This window comes from Protopterus annectens, chromosome 9.part0 (assembly GCF_019279795.1).
Source record: "Protopterus annectens isolate FY-2018-M chromosome 9.part0, PAN1.0, whole genome shotgun sequence".
In the NCBI taxonomy this organism is placed as follows: Eukaryota; Metazoa; Chordata; order Ceratodontiformes; family Protopteridae; genus Protopterus; species Protopterus annectens.
The window spans coordinates 1,763,967,211-1,763,989,635 of NC_056743.1; the positions used below are offsets into that span (position 1 = coordinate 1,763,967,211).

Sequence of the window (22,425 nt, forward strand, 5' to 3'; positions counted from 1 at the left end):
CTGCTGTGCATCAGCTAAACTTACTGCCTTCTGCCTCATTGTCACCTTAGTTTATCTGCTTAGTACTCAGAAGGTTCCTCTAACTCTGTTGCATTTATAGATGTGTGGCCTGCTCTATCATTACCTTTAATGTCTTAGAGGTCTTGTAGCCTGTCCTCCCTAGAGCACCCCAGGCCACATCACTGCTTTACAGCCACCACTTGCAACCAACATCTCCCACCTGCCTTATCTGTCATGGTGTATTAGCAGTTCCACTTACCAGTTAATCTAGTATACTGTACTGGAGAATCCCAAGCTTCTCGGTTCCTGAATGAATGTACTGATAGCTTCAAGGAAATGCTGACACAATCATGTGATTTAAAGGGGAGCCTGTTGACTCATCAACAGCACTTTAATCGACTGCTGTCTGATCAACAAGAAAAGCGAAGACTGGAGGGTTTTTTTCCCCATAGTTGTGCAACCTCAGAGTAGGTATATTTAAGTTTGGAGGATGTCTTACCTCTGAGGTCTGCTGAAACTAATTTCACTGTTTTTCCATCAATCAGACAGCACTCAATTAAAGTACTGTCAATTGGTCAACATGTATCCATATAACGGTAGCAACTGTGAGTAGGATGGGAGGAAGAGGAGAAATGTTGGCCTGCTCCAACCCAAATAGTAAAGTCTGAATGAAAAGTATCGCTTGATTATTATCTCACTATTCTAAGATGAGCATATATAAATACAGCTGTCTAACAACCTAAAAGTAATTTATTTCACAGCTTAAAAGAAAGACTGAAAAGCACATTCAGTTTGTGAGGAGAGGCTGCAATAGTCGTCTTCAAATATAGTGAAGTTACATCATAAGACAGTTTGGTGAGTCAGAATGAGTCCAATGTAGTCTAGACAATGCCCTTCAATCTCCTTTTAAATATCACTTATCAAATGCTTACTCACTAATTCTTCCTCCCCTGCAGTCAATTTTTCACTGTCTTAGAAGATTGACGTGGCTTTTTAGACACTATTTTAGCAGATTGATGTGGCTTTTTAGAAAAATACAGCCATTTCCAAACCTAATGTTAATTTACTTTACAACCTAACTAAAAGGAATAAAAAGCACTTAACTTTCTGAAAAGAGGCTTCCAAAGTTTATTTCAAGAGAGAGTGGATTGCAGTGAGGTCTTTGCATTGTTACATTCTATTTCATCTAGTTGACAGCAGAAGGAAACAGCCTATCAAGTCTGCCTTTAAGCACATTTAACATTCTACCCTTCTATCCTTCTTCAGAAGTTTCACATATTTCTAGAATATTTTAACTAAGAATGTTCTACCTTTCATACACTAAGTGGCATTCACTACACAATGAGCATGTCAGCTTTAAAGAATGTCAGTGCAAAGGGAAAACAGCATTTCTGGGAAAAGATTTCAAGCACTAACTACAGCAGTAAACAAAACTGGTGTATAAAGGTGAGAAGTTAAGTAGCGATCATTTAAATACATTTTCTTTCTTTGTACAGTAAGAGCTTCTATCCTGGCACATTTTGGAAGAACAGTGAATCTGCAGATACGTCAGTGTCGTGCTGCCAGTTATATTATCATTTGATAAACACCACTGATAACCTCACATGCTGTAAATATTCAGCAAAGGAACTGATGTCCTAAAATCCACAGTGGTTGTCTGAAGTAGCCCTTGATCTGTCCCCACGTCTGACAGCTAAACTCTTGGACCTAAATGTGGCATCAGACATACAGCTACAGCTCTGATATGGTTAGAGTTTAAAGCAGACAGGAATTGTCTAATGTAGTGTTGCCAAGTGAAGTAGAACCTAATCTTTCTTGTAAACTACGGATAGTGCACGAGAAGCACTGACTAACATTTAGTCTGGCTAGTCTCGTGGCAGTGAGTTCTAAGATAGAGGACTTCATTTACCAGATCATCCAGTACAGTTGGAGAAGTAAAGGCTGAGGCACCGCCATCTTCCATATCAGAACCACCACTGGACCCAGAAGAAGAAATGCTGACTGTGTCTGGCCCGGACTTTGTTGCTATACTTTCCGTGTTCCACAGTAACCTAGTAACAAAAAAAAAAAAGCTTCTGTAAGCTAAAACTGCATAAATATTGCAAGAATATAGAAATGCAATACTTGTTATTTTATTTTCTGAAAATGTAGGCCAGAATAATTAATCACTTCAATGGTGGAAGTGGAATATTTTTGTCGTCAATCTGATGGAATTCCAATGGGCTAGACTTTTTGCAGAATGCAGAGGATGTGATTATTCAGACTGGCACCAAAGTTCCAGTGTCAAACAGGTGTACATTATATGCCAGTCCTAAGGAAGCTCATATTTTATTTATTTTTATTTTATTTTATTTTACATTTGTTGACTGGGAATGTCCAACTGAGCTGAAAAGCCATTTTTCAGTGGATGCCCGGGGAGAAAATCTCCACAAACAGTATATTTTCTCCCAGGCTTTTGTACCTCCTATTACCTACGTGCAGTTCATGGTTATCTCATCCATTTTATTACACTCAGGCAAAACAAACACCATCCTGAATGGAAGTCAGCAGCCTATCTTGCAGCTTGCCATCATGAGTGTCAGTGCAGGATAAAAGAAGCACACTTTTTTACAAGCAACATGAATGTGTTGCATCCATTTCACAATCACAAGTGCTAACTGGAGTGACTATGCTTACTTTTGTTTTACAGCAATCATGCTGTCAAGTCAAGGTTGACCCCCCCCCCCCCCCATCACCAAGCCTGACTCATATCATTCCTGTCCTGCCCTGTAGATCACAATTAAGATGCTGAGCTCAGGGCTTGGGATTTGCAATGATAATTATGATTACATCTGGATGAATACAAACAATTGTGTCAGAGCAAAAGCTACTAGAAAATACATAAAAATGCTGATAATGTGAAAGTAATAAACTGAATGAAGATACCCAGCACAGTACTAGGTCCAACATGTACTGTATTTAAAAAAGAAAACATTTTCTTACTTACTATTCACTTCTATGGGCTCATCAGTGTCTAGCAGCCCTACCACCAGGTCTGCAAATTAAGTAAAGCTTAGATTATGAAAATTGTAATATATACTGCTGTGGATTATTGACTCTGTATGGCAACAGCCTTTCACTGATATCAACTAACCTGAGATTTCCTAGTATATAGATTAACAGCAAGGAAATCATTAAAATATTTCTCATACATTCTACTGTATTACATGAAACAGAAAAATTTAAAAAATAAGTTTCGTACAGAAGATGCAGTGTGATACAATTGTTACACTTCACTGTGAAGTTCTTGGTGTCTTCGTTTTTTATTTGAATTGTCAGCCGTGGCATGAAGAGCCCCTCTTTTGTTTCTGTTCTATACTATGTGTACAGAAATATTAGATACAGCATACTGAATAATATGGCAGAGAAGGCTGTCTTAGAATAATTTTGCTTATTTCTAGTATGACTGGGACGACCAAGCCCTGGCCCAGCAATCAAGGAGCCTCAATCCTCACCACTAACACCAGGGAGATCATCTCCTAGAAGAGGAAAAGATAACTAATACACACAGTAAAGTACAATTTCCCTTAAGTGCACACAGAGATCATAGTCAGTCTGGGGCTGGTTGCTCCCTTGCTCTCCAGGTCCCCAATAAGACTCCCCACTGGCACAGCTATAGGGTCCAGATCTCAGCCTAGCTGGCAAGCTAACCTCCAGTACCCTCTCTCTCCAACCAGTGTTTCATGTCCCTGCCCAGGTAGCTGACACACACCCACACTTTGAGATAAGTATGTATACAACTTCACAGACACTCCTGGGAAAGGCTGACACAGATTCTCTAGCTGTGCCCCTTTACCCAGACTATACGGTAGTAATTCCTGCCACCACCAGCTAATATTATCAGCTACCCAAAATCCCTTGAAAGAGTATCCAGTTATTGCTGTGCAATATTATTATCCAATTGGTAATGTGACTATTCAGTCTTAAGGCTTATTAAAGTGGCTTATTACGATAACCTCTATAAATATGCAATGTACTCTAGAGCCTAACTTGTCTCTACACAAACCAGCCACAGGTAAAGGTTTTTAAAATATTTAATAATAAATAATTAAAACACAACACAATACTACTACACCACAGAGATATCTAAGAGTTCAGAGATCACACAGAAATTTTAAATAATACAGTAAAACAGGTCTGATGTCAAAGAAAAACACAATCTAACTTTCTAATCTTTAGCTAATCTTAAGAGAAAACACAGTGCTATAATCTTACTTACATACATAAAGCATAAGCAGTGCTGGGGTTGATGGTCCAAGACAAATGCTTTTAGTCTCTCACTGAACAATAGTTTTTAAAACACTAACAAACAGCTGCTAAGGCCCTCCCAAATTACATAATTTTGACAGTTAGGTTTTCCCAGTATTCACATTACATCATTTTGACACTTAGTCTGGAGTTCCCAGGCCACAAACTGCAGTATTCAGCAAGCTAACACCTGTTCAGAAAACTACAACAATAAAAGACATTTCACATTTACACTCTAACAATTATTCCTTAAGTTAAGACAATAGAAAGAATGTGTTCAGCACCATTTTTTAGTGTAACTTCAAAGAACATTTGAAATGCTTGGCTTGATTTTCCTTACAGCAGATGGCAATGTTGCAACAATCATGAAGTTCACATTTTACAGTGTTTTCTTTCATTTAAAAACAAAAGCCTGTATTTTACATTTATTTATACAAATGATAGAACTATGTATCAAATTCTGTTTGACTAGACTGGCAGCCTTCACCCATCTTTCCCCAATCGTCACAATGATATCTTCAATTAATGCAACTTCTACAATCCACAGGCAAGGACAGCTGACATAGGCATGTTCCCTGTACCAACAAAGTTAAGGTCAGATATCAAAAAAGATAACTTCATGGGCCTGGGTGTCCCACTCTGCCAAGACTGCAGGGGACCAAAATGGCATTGGTATGAAGATCACAGAGGGATGGATGGGCTGTTTGGGAGTGATTCATAGCTGCAGAAGCAGATGAATGTAAAACACCACAAGAGGCATGAAATGATGATACTGATGGTGGGTCCACTTCCTGTTACACCCTACATTGCCACAAGCTCACATTGCACTACAGGTATAATGATGGTGTGTCCACTTTCTGTTACACCCTACACTGCTACAAGCTTAACTGCATTACAGGTATAATGATGGTGGGTCCACTTCCTGTTACACCCTACACTGCAACAAGCTCAACTGCATTACAGGTATAATGATGGTTGGTCTACTTCCTGTTACACCCTACAATGCAACAAGCTCCACTGCATTACAGATATAATGGTGGGTCCACTTCCTGTTACACCCTACATTGCAACAAGCTCCACTGCGTTACAAGTATAATGATGGTTGGTCTACTTCCTGTTACACGCTACACTGCAACAAGCTCAGCTACATTACAGGTATAATGATGGTTGGTCTACTTCTTTTTACACCCTACAATGTTACAAGCTCCACTGCATTACAGGTATAATGGTGGGTCCACTTCCTGTTACACCCTACACTGCAACAAGCTCCACTGCATTACAGGTATAATGATGGTTGGTCTACTTCCTGTTACACTCTACACTGCAACAAGCTCAGCTACATTACAGGTATAATGATGGTTAGTCTACTTCCTGTTACATGCTACACTACAACAAGCTCCAATGCATTACAGGTCATATACGTGTATGTATGTCATGGGGTCTGAATGAAGAGAGATGATAAAATCAGCAAACAAAGGAGAGTAGTATTGCTGGAATTGAATTCATCCTCAAGTTTTGGTAAATACCTTCACAAGGTAGAGCCTGTTTTTACAAAATGTCACCAAGACAACACTGAGATATAGACTGTATTTTATGTAGCATATATCATGGAGAGCAGTAGGCTAAAAAATAAAAAAGATATTTGGGTGCAAAAGACCCAGGATAAAAAGTGGCCACTCCTGGTAGGTGCACTGGAAAAAACAGTGTATTATCCTCAAGACATAGAAACATTCCTACAATTCCTACAATGGGGTTAGGCCAGACTAAGGGGGAGGATGGTCCCTCCTGTTGTAGAAGGAAGTAGCAGTCCAAAAAGATTAAAAGATAGAAATTAGAGGAAACCAAAATATTTGCTTGAGAAAAACTGTCAAAAGATTTAAATGCAGGTATGTGTGCATTAATATAACAGATTCATGAAAAACATTATATTGACCAAGAAACCTTGGGATGTTTGGAAAAAGAAGCCGCTAAGGAAGTGCAAAAATATAAAGAACAAAATCTAGAGATTTTTGAAAGTTATACAAAGAAACATGGACATGGGAAAGAAAGAGAGATCTGATATGGTGCAATATTATTCAAAGGAAAAAGCAAAACAAATCAATACAAAAAAAAGCAGCACCAAAGATATTTGAAGATGAAATATAGGTAAAGACACCCAGATATGGACATTTTCACAATACAAAAAAATAAGAACACAAAAGGGGAACAGAGAACAGAATGGGAGATTAGTAAAGTAGAATTTACACAAACAAAAGCTGAAGTTATGGAATACCTGCAAAGTGAAGGATTTAGTGTGGAAAGTCTAACGCAGGTTATATAAAACGCAAATAAAAATACACCAAAACAACGGACAAAAATTCCAAATAAAAATAGACAACACAAACACGGACTGGGAAAAAAAAAAGAAGATGCAAAAATCAATATCATCATCAAGCAGTTGTTAAAAACTAATTGCGCTTTCACCCGTGAAGCTTCTGGAGAGAGTACAATAACACAAAAATCATTCATGATTTAAAATACAAGGTGTTACTGGACCGCAGTTGATAAACTTTTTATCACATGTTAAAAAAAAGTCCCAACCTATTTAAACATACATAGTCTAATAAAAAAGGTTGACTCCGCTGAACTTCATAAAAACCTATACAGATATTAATAATAAAGTGCATCCAGTATAAAAATACATTAAAAATGAAAAACAAATGTAAAAAACAAGGCAAAAGTATGTACAAGTTTATATAAATTAAAAATTGTAGATTTGTTAGATTAGATTAGATAGATTGTTTTTAATTTATATAAACTTGTACATACTTTTGCCTTATTTTTTACATTTGTTTTTCATTTTTAATGTATTTTTATACTGGATGCACTTTATTATTAATATCTGTAAGATGCACTATGTGTTTAAATAGTATGTGATAAAAGTTTATCAACTATCACCAGTAAACACCTTTGTATTTAAATCATGAATGATATTGAAAAGCGCTAAACAGTTTTAAACATTAAACTGCTTGACTTTATTTTATTTTGTTTTTTTTTTCTATGTCCTGTCTTGTGACTTGTCTTATTGTGGAATATTTACTCTCCTTTTTACGCCCAGCCATTGGACCCAGCGCATGGTATCGTTTTTAGTTTGCATCTGTTTTATCTCTAACGCAGGTTATGTCACAACATGGCGGAACAATAAGTCTTCAAAGTAAGGAGAAACACGAGAAGTGGGAGAAATCAGAAGAACAAATATGGACATTGGAAAGAAAAAGAGATTGAATATGGTGCAATATTTATGCAAAGGAGAAAGCAATACCAAAGATATTTGAAGAGAAATACAAGCAATGGCATCTAGATATGAAATATTTTACAATACAAAAAATAAGGAAACAAAGGGGGAAAGTAGAATAGTAATGGAGAAGTTAAAGAAACAGAAAGTGAAGTTATGGATTACCTGCGAAGTAGAGAGTTTAGTGTAGAAAATCCAATGTTGGTAACATCACAGCGTGATAGAATAATAACTCCACAATTTAAGGAGAAACCGGTAGAAAGGGAAGTATCTGATCAGTTGCCGTATTAAGATACTTGGGAGCTTTTTGTAGGAAATCAGTACAAAAGTTCAGTTGGAGTTGCGCAACAAGGGAAGATACAGGAAACTGTTGCAACTCTGACACAGTCAGTGTTGTGGAGTGACAGGCCAGCGAGTTCTAATATGAAAGAGCAACAGGTGACGCAGGATACAGCTGAAGGGAATATGTAACAGGAAGATGCTCAGGAACTTTCGGTAGAATGTTTGCAGGAAACAGAGAATAAAGAATGTGCCCTCAGTTTAGAAGAAAAAGATCTAAGGAAAGAGTTGCATGATTTATTAGAAATGGAGACATATTAATATTGATGAAAAAAACAGATTACAGAAAGTCAATGAAACCCAAAATGTTAGAAGTCTGATAAAATAAATGAACACAGTAATCAAGACTATTAACAGAAATGTATGTGATATAACAGAAGTAAATATAATATACTACAAACAGAGAAAACTATAAAGCAATCAAGACATGAAGTGTCACTGTTAGGAGTATAGAAGAGGGAACAGATCAGCAAAAATACTTAGAAAGATATGTAAAAAAAACAATAGTAGTATTAGAACAGAGCAGAATCTATCTTACACTATTGTAAATAATAAACTAAAGATATTAACACAGGCATAAAAAACTTAGAGGATATGGAGATAAATATAAAGGAAAACTGCAAAATAAGCAATTCATGGATAACCCATAAAAGTTTTATAGAACTGGGAAAGATGGCAAAAGGAAAAGAAACGCTACCAAAAAAAAAAAGAAATAGGCACATTTTGGAACAATATCTATGAAGATGCTAAAAGGAAAGTAGAACTAAAAGAAACAGTATTTAGTTGAAATGTACATGATATGAAATGGGATGAAGTAACAGCCAGAGAAATTGAAACAAAATTAGGAGACTCTCCTAAATGGAAAACCCCAGGCCCAGATGCAGTACCTAACTTCTGACTAAAAGTATTAACATCTTTACATGAAGATTTATCCCTGAGTAACAAATACTTATAAGCGCACCCAAAGCAGACACCAACCTGGTTAACAACAGGTAAAGGATATTCCTCCTTAAGAATGGGTGTCTCAGTGGCGCAGCAGATAACGTTGCCACCTCACAGGAAGAGGTTCTTCAGTTCGATTCTTGGCTGGGGTGCCTTCTTTGTGGAGTCTGCATGTCCTCCCTGCATTTGTGAGAGTTTCCTCCCACATTCCAAAGACATGCATCTGGAGTGTTTCTCTCTCAGCCTCCACTAAAAATGGGTACTTTCCCATTCGAGCTTTCCAAATAAAAAAATGTTAAATAAATAAATAAAATGAACCTGCAAGCTATCCTAAAAACTACAGACCAGTAAAGTGTCTTTTGACAATGTATTAACTATATACTGGAACTGATGCTGACAGAGTTTACAGTCATTTAGAAGAAAACTCCATCATGGCAAAAGAATAAAAGGGTAACAAAAAAGTCATATGGAGCAAAGGATAATTTATTGTTAAAGTCAAAATGGAAAACTGTAAAACAGGGAAGAATCTAAGCATGGCATGTAGAGATTACAAAAAAGTATATGACAGCATCCCACATTCATGGATAAAGGAGTGCTTACAGCTGTACAAGATATACCATACATTAATCAACTACTTTTCAGCTAAGCACAGACAAATTATTATCCTGTGGATAAAAATTCAAACGGGGATATTCGAGGGTGGCATTTGTCCCTGTTGCTCTTTTGTCTTGCCCTTAGCCCATTAAGCTGTCTACTTAACAAATTAGGTAATGATTACAATTTGGCTCCCAGACAACAACAAAGTGTAAAGAGTTCTCATCTCCTTTTTGTGGATGATTTAAAATTGCATAGTTCATCGGATAAGGAGCTGAAAGCACAAGTGAAAGAGATCAAAACTTTCTCGGATGATATAAGAATGTAATTTGGTCTTGATAAATCTGCAAAAGCAACATTTAAAGCAGGAAATCTACAGCATCAAGAAAATTTCCGTCTGAGACAGGAATGTGATATAAAGGAACTTAAGCAGGATGCTGTGCATAAATATTTGAGAATAGATGAAGGATCAGTAATAAAACACTAGCAAATGTGAACAAAACTCAGTAAGGAATATTTTAGAAGACTAAAATTAATACTGAAAACAGCCCTGATATCCAGGAACAAAGTCTAAGGTATAAAAAAATTTGTTCTTCCTGTTCTAACTTACAGTTTTGGGATGACTGAATGGCCTAAAAAGTTATTGGTTCAGTTGGACAAGAAAACAAGAAAAATGTTTCTCAGTAGTAGCACTAAAATCTGAACCCCTGTGACTAGCACTTGCTCTAGAACCTGCTGGAAAGCACTAGAAAGCCTGAAACTGATACAAGCACTCAACTCTCGTTGTCAATAAGGAGAAATTAATCGTAGTCACTAAACAGCCTATAATTGCAAAGTACCTTGCAAAGGTAAGGGAAAACAGCTCTTAAACTTAACAAAAAAAAGCACCTAAACAGGCATGTCCAAGGGTCAGCTTCCGGTGATTTCTCCTGTCCACCTGGTGAATTTGGGCATACTTGGACAATGCAGCAACTGCCTCATGTACACAGACAACCCTCTCCTCCTACCACCCAACACTACAAGCTGTGAGAGATGCACTTACATAGCCAAACTGGACGCCAAGCTCTCTCCGGCCAAGATTGTGCTAGACAGTCAAAAGGAGAAGGTTAACACCTGTACTACACCTCAAGCAACTCATAGCCCTTCAAAACTCACACCATCAACACCCACACATAGCAACACTAAACCCACATATGTGGAGGACCTTAACATTAACCTGCACAAGCAACAAGGACCTCCGAAGCTGAAATGCAAACAAACACCAGTCACAACCAAAGTGACACATAGCTCACAACACCAGTGTGCCATCCAACAACAGCCCCTAAGGCAAGACAATGTACCCAACACTTTAGTCATAGGTAACTCTATAGTCAGGCACACTGATGCCCCACTCACCAGGCTGAACAAGGAGAAAATTACAGTCAGCTGCCTGTCAGGTGCCAGGATCTGCCACATAACGCATGTACTCAAGTCACTCCACAACAAGTACAAATACGACTCTGTCATTGTCCATGCTGGAGTGAATGACTTGAGACGTACCTCCCTGGACTACATAAAAAGAGACATGGAAGAGCTCTTGGATTATGTAGCCCAGGCAGGTATGACCCTAGCCCTGAGTAGCATCCTGCCTTCGCCCAGAATGATACCACAGTATAAGGACAAAATAATTGACTTCAACAATTGCCTAAGCTTCTGGTGTCATTCAAAGGGGATCCAGTATCTGTCTGCTTGAGAAGACATGATCGACAAACCATGATGCTTTGCCAGAGATGGTCTGCACATGTCACCCCTGGTATTCAGGTTACTGGCTAAAGCTCTTGCCACCCCTATAGTGCCTTTTTTAGGCAAGGTTCAAAGGATAAAACCACCACCGTAACAGATACAAGCATGCAAAATCTGAAGGTAATGCTACTCAATGCTAGAAGTCTAAACCTCAAAATGGAGAACATCAATATCTGTGCAGTAACTGAGACCTGGTTCTAGGCTCCAGAGAGCACCCCTGCAATACCAGACTACAACTCTTACCAGACTTTTTGGCCACAAAACCAAGACCGAAACACTAAAGGTGGAGGAGTGTCCATATTCACCAAGGATATTCACACCTCCAGGCTAGTTGCCCAACACAACGCATCTGAAATTCTCCAGGTGCAACTAATACTAATTAAGACTGCAATCCAAATTGTATCTTGCTACAGATCCCCCACCATGCCCCAAGATTCTCACTACACCTTTCTAAACATACTGGAAAATATTAAGATACAACCAAACACCCTAATACTGGGTGATTTCAACTACCCTGCCATTAACTGGGAAAACTACTTGCGTACCAACTCCTTTTCCCAACGGTTCTTGGAATTTATAAATTCCAATGCCCTGGATCAACTAATCCGTTGTCCCACCAGGGGCTCCAATATCCTAGACCTGGTCATTACCAACATGGGAGATAGATGCTCCACACCAGTGATCACCCGTTCATTGGTTAGGTCTGACCATAAGCAAATCACCCTTGACATCCACATCCCTCCCCCACCCCCCAGTAAGGAAACCTCCTTAAAAAAACTTCTCCAAAGCCAACTTCATGCTAATGAAGTCAGAAGTGACAAACTTCACGACACCCATGCAGATGGGATCTGAAAGTGCGACTGCAGAATCCTACACTAAGGCACTGTACAAGCACATCCACTCGTGCATGAATTGTGCCATCACAAATAGAACCAAGATGCTCTTCTCCAAAAAAAGGAAGCCAATCTGGTGGTCCCCTGCTATAAACAAACTATACAACAGAAGGAAGAAACTGTTGCAGAAAAGAGGAAAATCCCAGGATGCAAAAAATTCCCTCACCAGCCTCAGTAAAAAGCTGAGATCCCTCATAAAATCCTCAAAAGCTAGTTACGAAAATAAAATTGCCAAAGATTCCAAAGACAACCACAAGGCATTCTATAGTTATGTCAAGAATCTAAACGGCAATGCTCAGATCTGCTGTGAGCTACAACAGAATGGCATTAAATATATGATCCCAAGGATATTGCCAATATCCTGGCAGATCAATTTAGTGCCAACTTCACCCCCCTCTCACCACCTAAATGGCCCATCTCAATACCAAAAGATTGCCAAATTCCGATAATCACGGCCACACCGGTAGAAACCGCACTCTCCAAAGCTAATAATACAGCATTCATGGGACCAGATGACATCCCAGGCTGTGTACTACATGAACTACAAAATGAATTGGCACCTCACCTAAGTGTCATGTTTAATCATAGCCTCATCTCAGGCTTTGTGCCCACTGAGTGGCGCACAGCTACAGTTATCCCACTCCACAAGGGGGGATCCACCTTGGATCCCAGGCACTACCGTCCCATCAGTCTGACAAACCTGATCTGCAAGGGCATGGAAGGCATTATCATGGAACGTATAAACAAAGACATTGGCAACCTTTAAACACTGGACCCCAACCAGTTTGGGTTTGTGATGGGCAGATCTTGTCTCCTGAATCTGATCGACTTCTTCGAATCAGTCTACAGAGCTGTGGATGAGGGTAAGATGGTCCACACAGCCTATTTGGACCCCGCCAAGGCCTTTGGCACCATCCCCCACTCTGGAATCATAGATAAACTTACTAAGCTGGGCATTAATCCCTACGTCACTCGATGGGTTGCCAACTGGCTTACTGACAGAACCCAGACTGTAAAAGTAGCCGACTCCAAATCCAGCTACAGACAAGTGACAAGTGGAGTACCTCAGGGTTCAGTCCTGGGACCACTCTTGTTTGGCATCTACTTCTCTGAAATACAGGCCAACACCAAGGGACTCTGGCTAACAAAGTTCACAGATGCCATTACTGAATCCCCAAATTATGTGGATATTCTACAAAAGGGCCTTATAGAAACAGATGCCTGGTGCCAAAGCCATGGGCTCAAGCTTAATGCCAAGAAATGTGTAGTTATCCCCTTTGGAAAAAAACATGTACCCATGAATTACCACATAGGTGGCAGTACACTAAACATCGAAAGTGTGATGAGAGACTTAGGGACACAGGTGGACAGTGGTCTCACTTTTGATAACCACATCACCACAACAGTCAGGAAATCCTTCTATGTGGCACACCTCATCGCTAAGGGCTTTTCATCCAGAAAAAAGGAGGTCATTGTCCCACTGTACTTATCCCTCATTAGACCCATTATAGAGTATAATGCCCCGTTTGGTGTGTACCTAAGAAGACATCTGCAACAACTGGAAAGGCCACAGAAATACCTCACTAAAAGAATCACAGGCCTAAAGCAGATGCCATATGCTGACTGTCTAAAAAAACTCCAGCTATACTCTGTGGCATATCGTCTACTCAAAGGCGATCTCTGCTTAACATACAAGGCCATGTCAAACCCTGAGCTGTTGGACATGCTGCACTTAAAGAAATCCCAATCCCTCAGAGCTACATGCTTGAGGGATCTAAACCTTGTCATCACAATGAATAAAACATGCTGGAGGGATATGTTCCTGGCCCAGAGACTCCCCATACTCTGGAATAAACTGCCCATACATGTCAAGCAGAGCGCCTCATTGGCCCTCTTCAAAAGGAACCTTGATGACTGGATGGGAGATAAGAAATTCACCCCAGGGATCATGTCAGTCACCCTGCTAGACAGGGGTCCAGGGAAGTAAACAGTGTGGGAAGAAACAGCCAGGGAATTGTTATGGTTAGGCTTATATAGACCCTAGGGCTGATAGCCTAGTACCAACCTATGAACCTATTTGTCAAATGGTACATAAAAATTAGTGTATACCAGGATTAGATATTACTCATTCTGAAGGTGGTATAGGCCTCCTCAAAACTGATTACATCTGCACTCTTTGGGCTGCATATATATATATGTATATATATATATATATATATATATATATGTATATATATATATATATATATATATATATATATATATATATGTATATACTGACCTCACCAGATCCAAACATAATGAAAGTTTTGAAACATGAAGAAAACAACTCAAAGATAACTTGACAACAAAGATAACTAACCCTGATTAGTTTACCAGAAGCATATCAGTGTCAAGTAGGAATGGAAACCAAACCAGAAGTAAACAAAAATCAGGCAGCAACTGAACATGCAAAGAAAGAATATAAGAAGAAAGCCTAGATTAAAAGGCAAGAAATGTTGAAAGGGTATAAATATAGTTGCAAGTATAGGAAACTCCTTTAATAACCTTACGTCGATCACAGGAATGGTCAAGGAGGTGAATTTAAACTAAAGGATGAAAGGATTATATTTAAAGCTCAAGACAGTGGACTACATACACGCTGGTTTACAAAGTCCATTGAACATATGGGAAAACTAGATAAATGTAGGTTCTGTAAAGCAGAACTAGAAACAGTCGCACATCTTGTAGCTGGGTGTGATAGACTAAAGGCAGAAGGCCTGTATACTGAAAGGCATAATAATGTGGCAAGTCTGTTGCACTGGGGATTGTGCAAACATTACAATACTGAAGTAGCAGAGAAGCATTGGAAACATGAGCATCAAAGCATTATTAAGAAAGATGAAGTCTGTATCGCATAGGATTACCCATTACCAACAATTCAAAAAATAGATGCAAGAAGACCAGATATAGTAATCCATGACAACAAGACGAAAGTAGCATTGATCATTTAATTTGCTACACCCAGTGACTACAGTGTCTTACATATAGAGAGACACAAAGTCATAAAATAACAGGATTTGCAGGTTGAAATGAGGGCAATATGGAAGAAGGATACTCAGACAGTTCCAATAGTAGTAGGAGCAATGGGTCTTATAAAAAAGAATTTAAAGTCTTATTTAGATATGCTACCAATACAGGTAATGCCATATGAATTACAGATGTCCTTTCTGAGCAAAATGCAAGTGCTGTGAAGAGCACTTCTGGCTAACATCAAAGATTGAAACGGTACTAATTTCATGAACTATAATCATAATAAAATTTGTATGAAGAGACACCAAGGCGATATCCAAAATACAATAAAACTTTTATTAAAATAAATAAATAAAAGTGCACATGAGCGCTTTCAGGCAACAAGCCCTTCCTCAGATACATTAAAACAGTTAAGTCATACATTTTAAATACCATACCATCCAATCCAATCCTAGTATTTTACCCTCCTTTTCCTTAGGAAAGGTTTTAAAGGAACAGCAGTGTTTAAACCTGGACTCCTGTCAGCCCCTAACTTTATTATCCATCTCGCTTCATTTAATGCTGTTTCATTGACAACATCCCCACCTCTAACAGTTTTATTGACCATTTGTACTACCATAAATTTAAAGGAATGACCTTCTTTTTCACTACTGTATTGTGCTAAAGCATTACGCAGGTTCCGATGTCTAATCTCATACAAATGTCCAAAAATCATGTTCTTTAACATACAGTTGGTTTTACCAACATAATAAGAATCGCACATTTGACCCATAGCTATATAAACAAGATTCATACTTCTACAATTCGCATATCACTTTAAATAATATTGTTGTCCTGTTGTGGGATGTATAAATAAATTATCCTTATAGATATAGTCACAAGCATTACAGTGATAGCACGGAAAAGTGCCCTAATGTTCTATCTTGACCATCTTGTCAGGAACTGACTTGGGTTCATGACATAACATGTCTTTTAAATTTTTATTCCTCCTAAAAGTAAACCTTGGTTGTTCTCCAACCATCTCTGCTATTCTATGATCCATACGCAGAACCCCCCAGTTCTTGATAATGTCACAAACACCCCCTATGTTATTATCATATGTAAGCATGAATTGTCCTTGTCAGCAATGAGCATCCCTTTTTCTATTCATACCTCCATCGCTGCCTTTTCTGTTATACCAAGAGCTTTGCCCCTTGCCTCCGCTCAAACCTTACTACATCCACTGATCTAACCACCTATTGTTTATTATATTCCCTACTCAAAAAATTATTAGAGAAATCACCTAATTCTTGTTCAAAACACTCCATGTCAGTACACAAGCAGGAAACCCTATCCGCCTGACTCTTTACAATGTTTTTAAAGGTATGCCTAGGATGCATGCTGTCAAATGACAGCAAGCTGTTCCTCCAGCAATCCTTCCTATAAAGCATAGTTTCTATGCGTCCATCCGAACATTTGCGTAGACATACATCCAAAAATTCTATCTCATATGATGAATAGCTCAGAGAAAATCTAAAAAACTCTGTGCTACTCTCCAAAGAATCCACAAAAAGCCTCAATTCATCCAGTGTGCCTCCCCATAGAAAGAACACATCATCTACAAAACGGACATAATGTCCCACCAACTCCTTCCATGCATGGTTCTGTTGGAAAAGAACCATGTCCTCCCAAAAAGCTAACACAAAGTTTAGCATATGAATTGGCACAGGGCGTGCCCATGGCAACGCCCTGTGCCTGTCTATAATGATTGCCTTGGCTATTCCTTTAAAACCTTTCCTAAGGAAAAGGAGGGTAAAATACTAGGATTGGATTGGATGGTATGGTATTTAAAATGTATGACTTAACTGTTTTAATGTATCTGAGGAAGGGCTTGGTGCCTGAAAGTGCTCATGTGCACTTTTCTTTATTTATTTTAATAAACGTTTTATTGTATTTTGGATATCACCTTGGTGTCTCTTCATACAAGTTTTATTGGGATTTATTCAGTGTTTGTGGAGAGACTTTGGTGCAGGGAATGCATTTTTACTTTGCTTGATGAACTATAATCATGAAACCCAAAAGACTTGCAGAAATCAATCCAAGTCTACAGGTGATGTGTTATCAGGAACACGCTGCAATATGGTGAAGGATTAAGTATATTCCTTCTGTGTTGGAACAAGATGGGCACCTCTTTGCAGGAACTGAAACTGTTGTAATGGTTATGTTAAGCCACAAAAGGGCATATGTTAAAAAAACTTCAGTGAATAGCTTAGATACGTAACAAATTATGAGGCCAAAGGCTGTGCTTTATATCCCAGGAAATGCATCAGAATCAGAGCATAATAGAAAAAAGAAGTTCTGAAGAAGTTCTGAAGAAAGGCGATTGAAAATACAAATCCGGGCAAGTTGTTTGGTGAACTGCAAAGTCAAAAGCCTCATCAGGTCACTCAATATCTTCCAGAAATGTGACCATTAACATCTTTAGTAAAAGTAGTTTATCCAAAGCTGTTTCACAAATACAAGAGATAAAATATGTCTTTTATTGACTGATGATGGAAAAAATAGAACATGTAGCAGAAAATTACCAATTTGGTGAGTAAATGAGAGTAAATGTTTGAAGACATACTGTTTCACAATCAGTTGTTAGATATCCAAGTTAACTAATACAGTTAAATGTCTTATGGATGAAAAACAGTTTGGAGGTGATATGAACTGGATTGTGCAAAGTGATAGGAGTGTTTATGACATATATGAAATTCCCAAAGTGACTGAAATGGAGGATGCAGAATGTTTTGCATCAACAGTAAGTGGCTGTAGGACCTTCTAAACATTAAATATTTCAAATTCTGGGAAAGACAGTATAGGCAATGAAGCAAACTGAGCAAACAGTAAAACAATTGATTAGAATGAGGGTTGAGGCAAGAAGATGAATTTTTAGGTTGTATGGAGTCTTGGAAAGAGGAAAGATCAGATTTGATATGATACATAAAAATAAGGATGGTGACTAGACACGTTTTGATAAAGATTTGCCAGGGACTATGATGACAATGTGTGATGGCCAGTATAAGTGTAAGATGTTGAATATGGGATGCAGAGACCTAATAATGACTGAATTTTTGACATGTCACAAAAAGCACATTGGCAATGGTGACAAGCTGGTAGAATGCCATTATGGGCAAGGTATTGAGTATGATTATTCCACGATGACTAAAGCATCACCTGAGGTTTGTAGAAGCAGTAAAATAGTGCAAACAAAGGAAATGTGAAGGATAACTTTTCTGTTACTTTGAAAGTGTTTTGGACTAGTGTGACTGCTGGTATGTTAAATTTTGACAATCCAAATGAACCAATAGCAAAGGTAAATAAATTGCCACTGAGTCTGCAAAAACTACAAACTAAACATAAGTAAATAGGAACAAGTAACTGCAGAAGCATTGAAACTATTGGAGAAGTAGAGTATAAGTGGGAAGAAAATGTAAATCTGGTAGAAAAAAGTGATTAATTTGTGTTCAATAGCAGGAACAAGATGGTTTGCGAGGCACAAAGATTCAGTTAGAATCTTAATGAAGAGCTTAAGTTGGACAGAATGTTCACCCAGTAAGTTATTGAGAAGACTGAACTGTGACACAGATTTCTAGTAACTGATTTCTTCTTGTTCTATAGAAAGAACCAGCATCAATATTAATATATTCAATGTAAATACCTGTAACAAATATGCTTTGAGATCATTTTTACGTAGGCTGTTTTGATAATACAATATTGGTAAAGTAGCAATTATAGTAACAACTGAATATTATGTTTGAATAACACTATGGTTAAAAACTACCATACAATTAAATACGTATTACATTTACTGCACTTTTAACCATATAAAAGAGTTAAGAACAGAGGATCAACTTGCAGCATGGTAAAGTATTAACAGTATTACAGAGCAATTCTTGCAAACTTCGAGTGAACAGTTATGGCACTTACTAAAGTATTGATTACATGAACGTTTAAATATCAAATACAGTAGAATACTAACTACATGAAAAATGTAAGACTTGGTGAGATGCAATATGGTGAAATATTAAACATATAAATACACAGTTAATTGAACTAAGTATTATGTGTGCTATGCTTTACAAAGTGGCACAATGAAGATTTTCAGAGACTTATCACTTCTCAATATGATAAAATATTCAGCATATACCTTTACTGATGTTATGTTTGTATTGCTTATAGGCAAAATGGGAACAATGTGAAAAATGTCATTGCTATGCTTGACTGAGTACTGGACTGGGATTATAGAAAAATATTAATCATATGAAAATGTTATTACTTACATTAAATTGAAATCTGGTGCAGCATTAATTGCAAATGTGTGCAGATTATTAAATGTTGGTGAGTGGATATCTAGCAGGCTTATCCTGCAAGTGTTTGTAGCAAGCAAAATATGTGTCTTGATTGAAGAGGCATTATATGCACTCTGAAAAATATACTATAAGAGAGCATGCTATTTGAAAATGGAGTGCAAATCCTTGTGTCTGTAAGTAATTTGAGTAAAGCTGTAGACTGCGCCATGAGAATGGCTTGTAGTACAAAATAGGTCATTTATCACAAAAAAGGGAAGTATTTGGACCTATTTGGATATTACAAGCATTACCAGACCACTATTTGTATGGAAATTCAATGCTCAGTTTAATCGTGCTTTGTTAAATATTACACGTATGACTGAACAATGTCCTCATGGCTGGGACATATATGAATTATGGAAAAGTGACCTTCAGCATAAAAGCACAAACTTTTTATAGGCTTAACATGTACAAAAGTTATCTATACTGAAGTTTGACTCCCTTGTTTGTGCTTTCATGTTGGTTGGTTGTTTTGTTTTGTTTTTTTCTTGGGCATGTGACTTCTATACTTTTTGTGAAAAAATAACATTGAGTATTTGACACTAAAACATTCAGAGTAGTTAAATTAATTCCATTATAGACAGAAATAAAATACAAAACACCTGGGTTTTTTTTGTTGTTTTTTTGTAAGATTGCATGTAATGATGACACTTTTCAGTACTGGGCCTTTTAATCTCTTATGTTCCGGTAAGAATAAATTATTTATACTATAAAGTAGTGGAAATATCAAGAGATAAGCACAGTAAGTTGTTTCAGGTATGTTTAAATGTGATGAACAAAAGTGATACTTGATGATAAATATGCTGATGATTACTGTAGGAATATACAAGTTTTAAATGGAATATTCCATTACCTTGACTGGAGTGATTGGCTTAATTCTGATGAGCACTTTATGCACATGACGACCAGTTATGAGTGCAAGCATCATATGGAAGCACGTAAGATGCATACTTTTTGTTTTATATTAAAGCAGTATCAGTGGTGCAACAAGTACCACACTGCTGATGCTGAAAGACTAGAAAGCTGCAGGTTCTGTTCCCAATCCAGGTGATTAGACTGCTGACACTGTACTGCAGCACAAGGGGAGTGTTGCCTCCTAAGTATGTTGCCACTTGGGTGAAATGTTAAATGGAGGTCCCATCTGTTTGAGTTGGTGGCAGCTCAGGAGAACATATACAATCTCACAGCACTATGGAAAAGAGTAGGGGGAAGTTCCCTGATGCCCTGGCCAAATTTCCATTAGTAGTAGAAATACCACTTCTGGTGTCACCTGAAAAGTGGCCACTAACTTAGTGACACTAACCCAGTCAACAAAGATAAAATAAAAAAAAATATCAGGTAATACTTAATCCACCCATCCATCCATCATCTACCCTGTTATCCCATTTTTGCACAATGCGGTCGAGGTGTCACTTCAACTGTGACAACCATCTCGAGCCAAGGTTTACACTGCCGGGTGGCTAGCTGTGCCACAGTAGTTATCCACACCACTCACTCGCACACATACTCACACCTACGGGCAATTTGGAATGTCCAAGCCACCTTTCTTTTGGAATGTAGGAGGAAACTGGCGCACCCAAAAGAAATAGAACCACAGTTTGTTGAGAAAAACACCTTTATAAAAAACAGCAAAGCTTTCGGGTAGAAACCCTTCTTCAATACTATTGCAGAATTCAAAAACCAAGTAGGTTTAAATAGGAGTCAAAACTAATCACATGACAGGCAGCCCTGAAAGTCATGTGACAACACATAAATTAAAAAACAAGTTAAAAACCAAAATTCACATTCAGATGCTAACAAGCACATGTATAACTAGCTAATAAAAATAAAATTAACAGCATAGCTTATTTCGTTGCAATTTAACGAGAATAGGTTTCAATGTAACAGTAGAGTTTAAACCTGGAAAATGGTCAGCAGCTAATCTGAGTATCCATTCATATCCCTTGATCTCAAGTAAATTATATGCTTATACGCTTATATAAAGCATTTTATCATTTGCTCTCCTGTTCTTTTAGCTTCCTTGTTGTTTTCCCCACATAAAAAGAGGAGCACACAACACAGGTTGACAGATATATCACATTAGTACTAGCACAGGTAGCTAATAGTTCAAATTTATATATTTTGCCAGTCAGCAGATGCTTGAACACATTACTGTTGGTATTCATAATATCAAAACAACAAGTACAATTCATACAACAAAATGTGCCATACTTAGAAGAAGTGGGTTGATTGAAATCTCTATTAAAATCCTTGTAACACAATTTGCTTTTTAATGTTCTCATATTCCTATATGAAAAATACGGCTTTATATAAGCATATAAGCATATGTGGCCCCAATCATAGATTCAAATTCAGTGTTATAGATTGTCTTCGTACAACATTAAGAGGTGGGGATATTAATAATTTACTTGAGATCAAGGAATATGAATGGATACTCAGATTAGCTGCTGACCATTCTCCAGGTTTAAATTCTACTGTTACATTGAAACCTATTCTCGTTAAATTGCAACGAACTAAGCTATGCTGTTAATTTTATTTTTATTAGCTAGTTATACATGTGCTTGTTAGCATCTGAATGTGAATTTTGATTTTTAACTTGTTTTTAACTTGTTTTTTAATTTATGTGTTGTCACATGACTTTCAGAGCTGCCTGTCATGTGATTAGTTTTGACTCCTATTTAAACCTACTTGGTTTTTGAATTCTGCAATAGTATTGAAGAAGGGTTTCTACCCGAAAGCTTTGCTGTTGCTTATAAAGGTGTTTTTTCTCAACAAACTGTGGTTCTATTTATCTACTCACAGCTTTTGGTGTTTTGAACCCAAAGGAAACCCACATGACCGCAGGAGAGGACTTGCAGACTCTGCACAGAAGGCACCTCAGCTGAGAATCGAATGGAGAACCTCTTGCTGTGAGGCAACATAAACATGA

General features: G+C 37.7%; 1 protein-coding gene across 1 annotated transcript in view; it reads right to left on the reverse strand.

Annotated features, from left to right (window-relative positions):
* Positions 1–22,425, reverse strand: part of RGL3 (ral guanine nucleotide dissociation stimulator like 3) — a 958,134-nt gene that overhangs the window by 284,245 nt on the left and 651,464 nt on the right. The window contains exon 15 of the mRNA XM_044084617.1: positions 1,910–2,051. Coding sequence (XP_043940552.1) covers positions 1,910–2,051 — 142 coding nt within the window. The remainder of the gene's footprint in view (positions 1–1,909; positions 2,052–22,425) is intronic.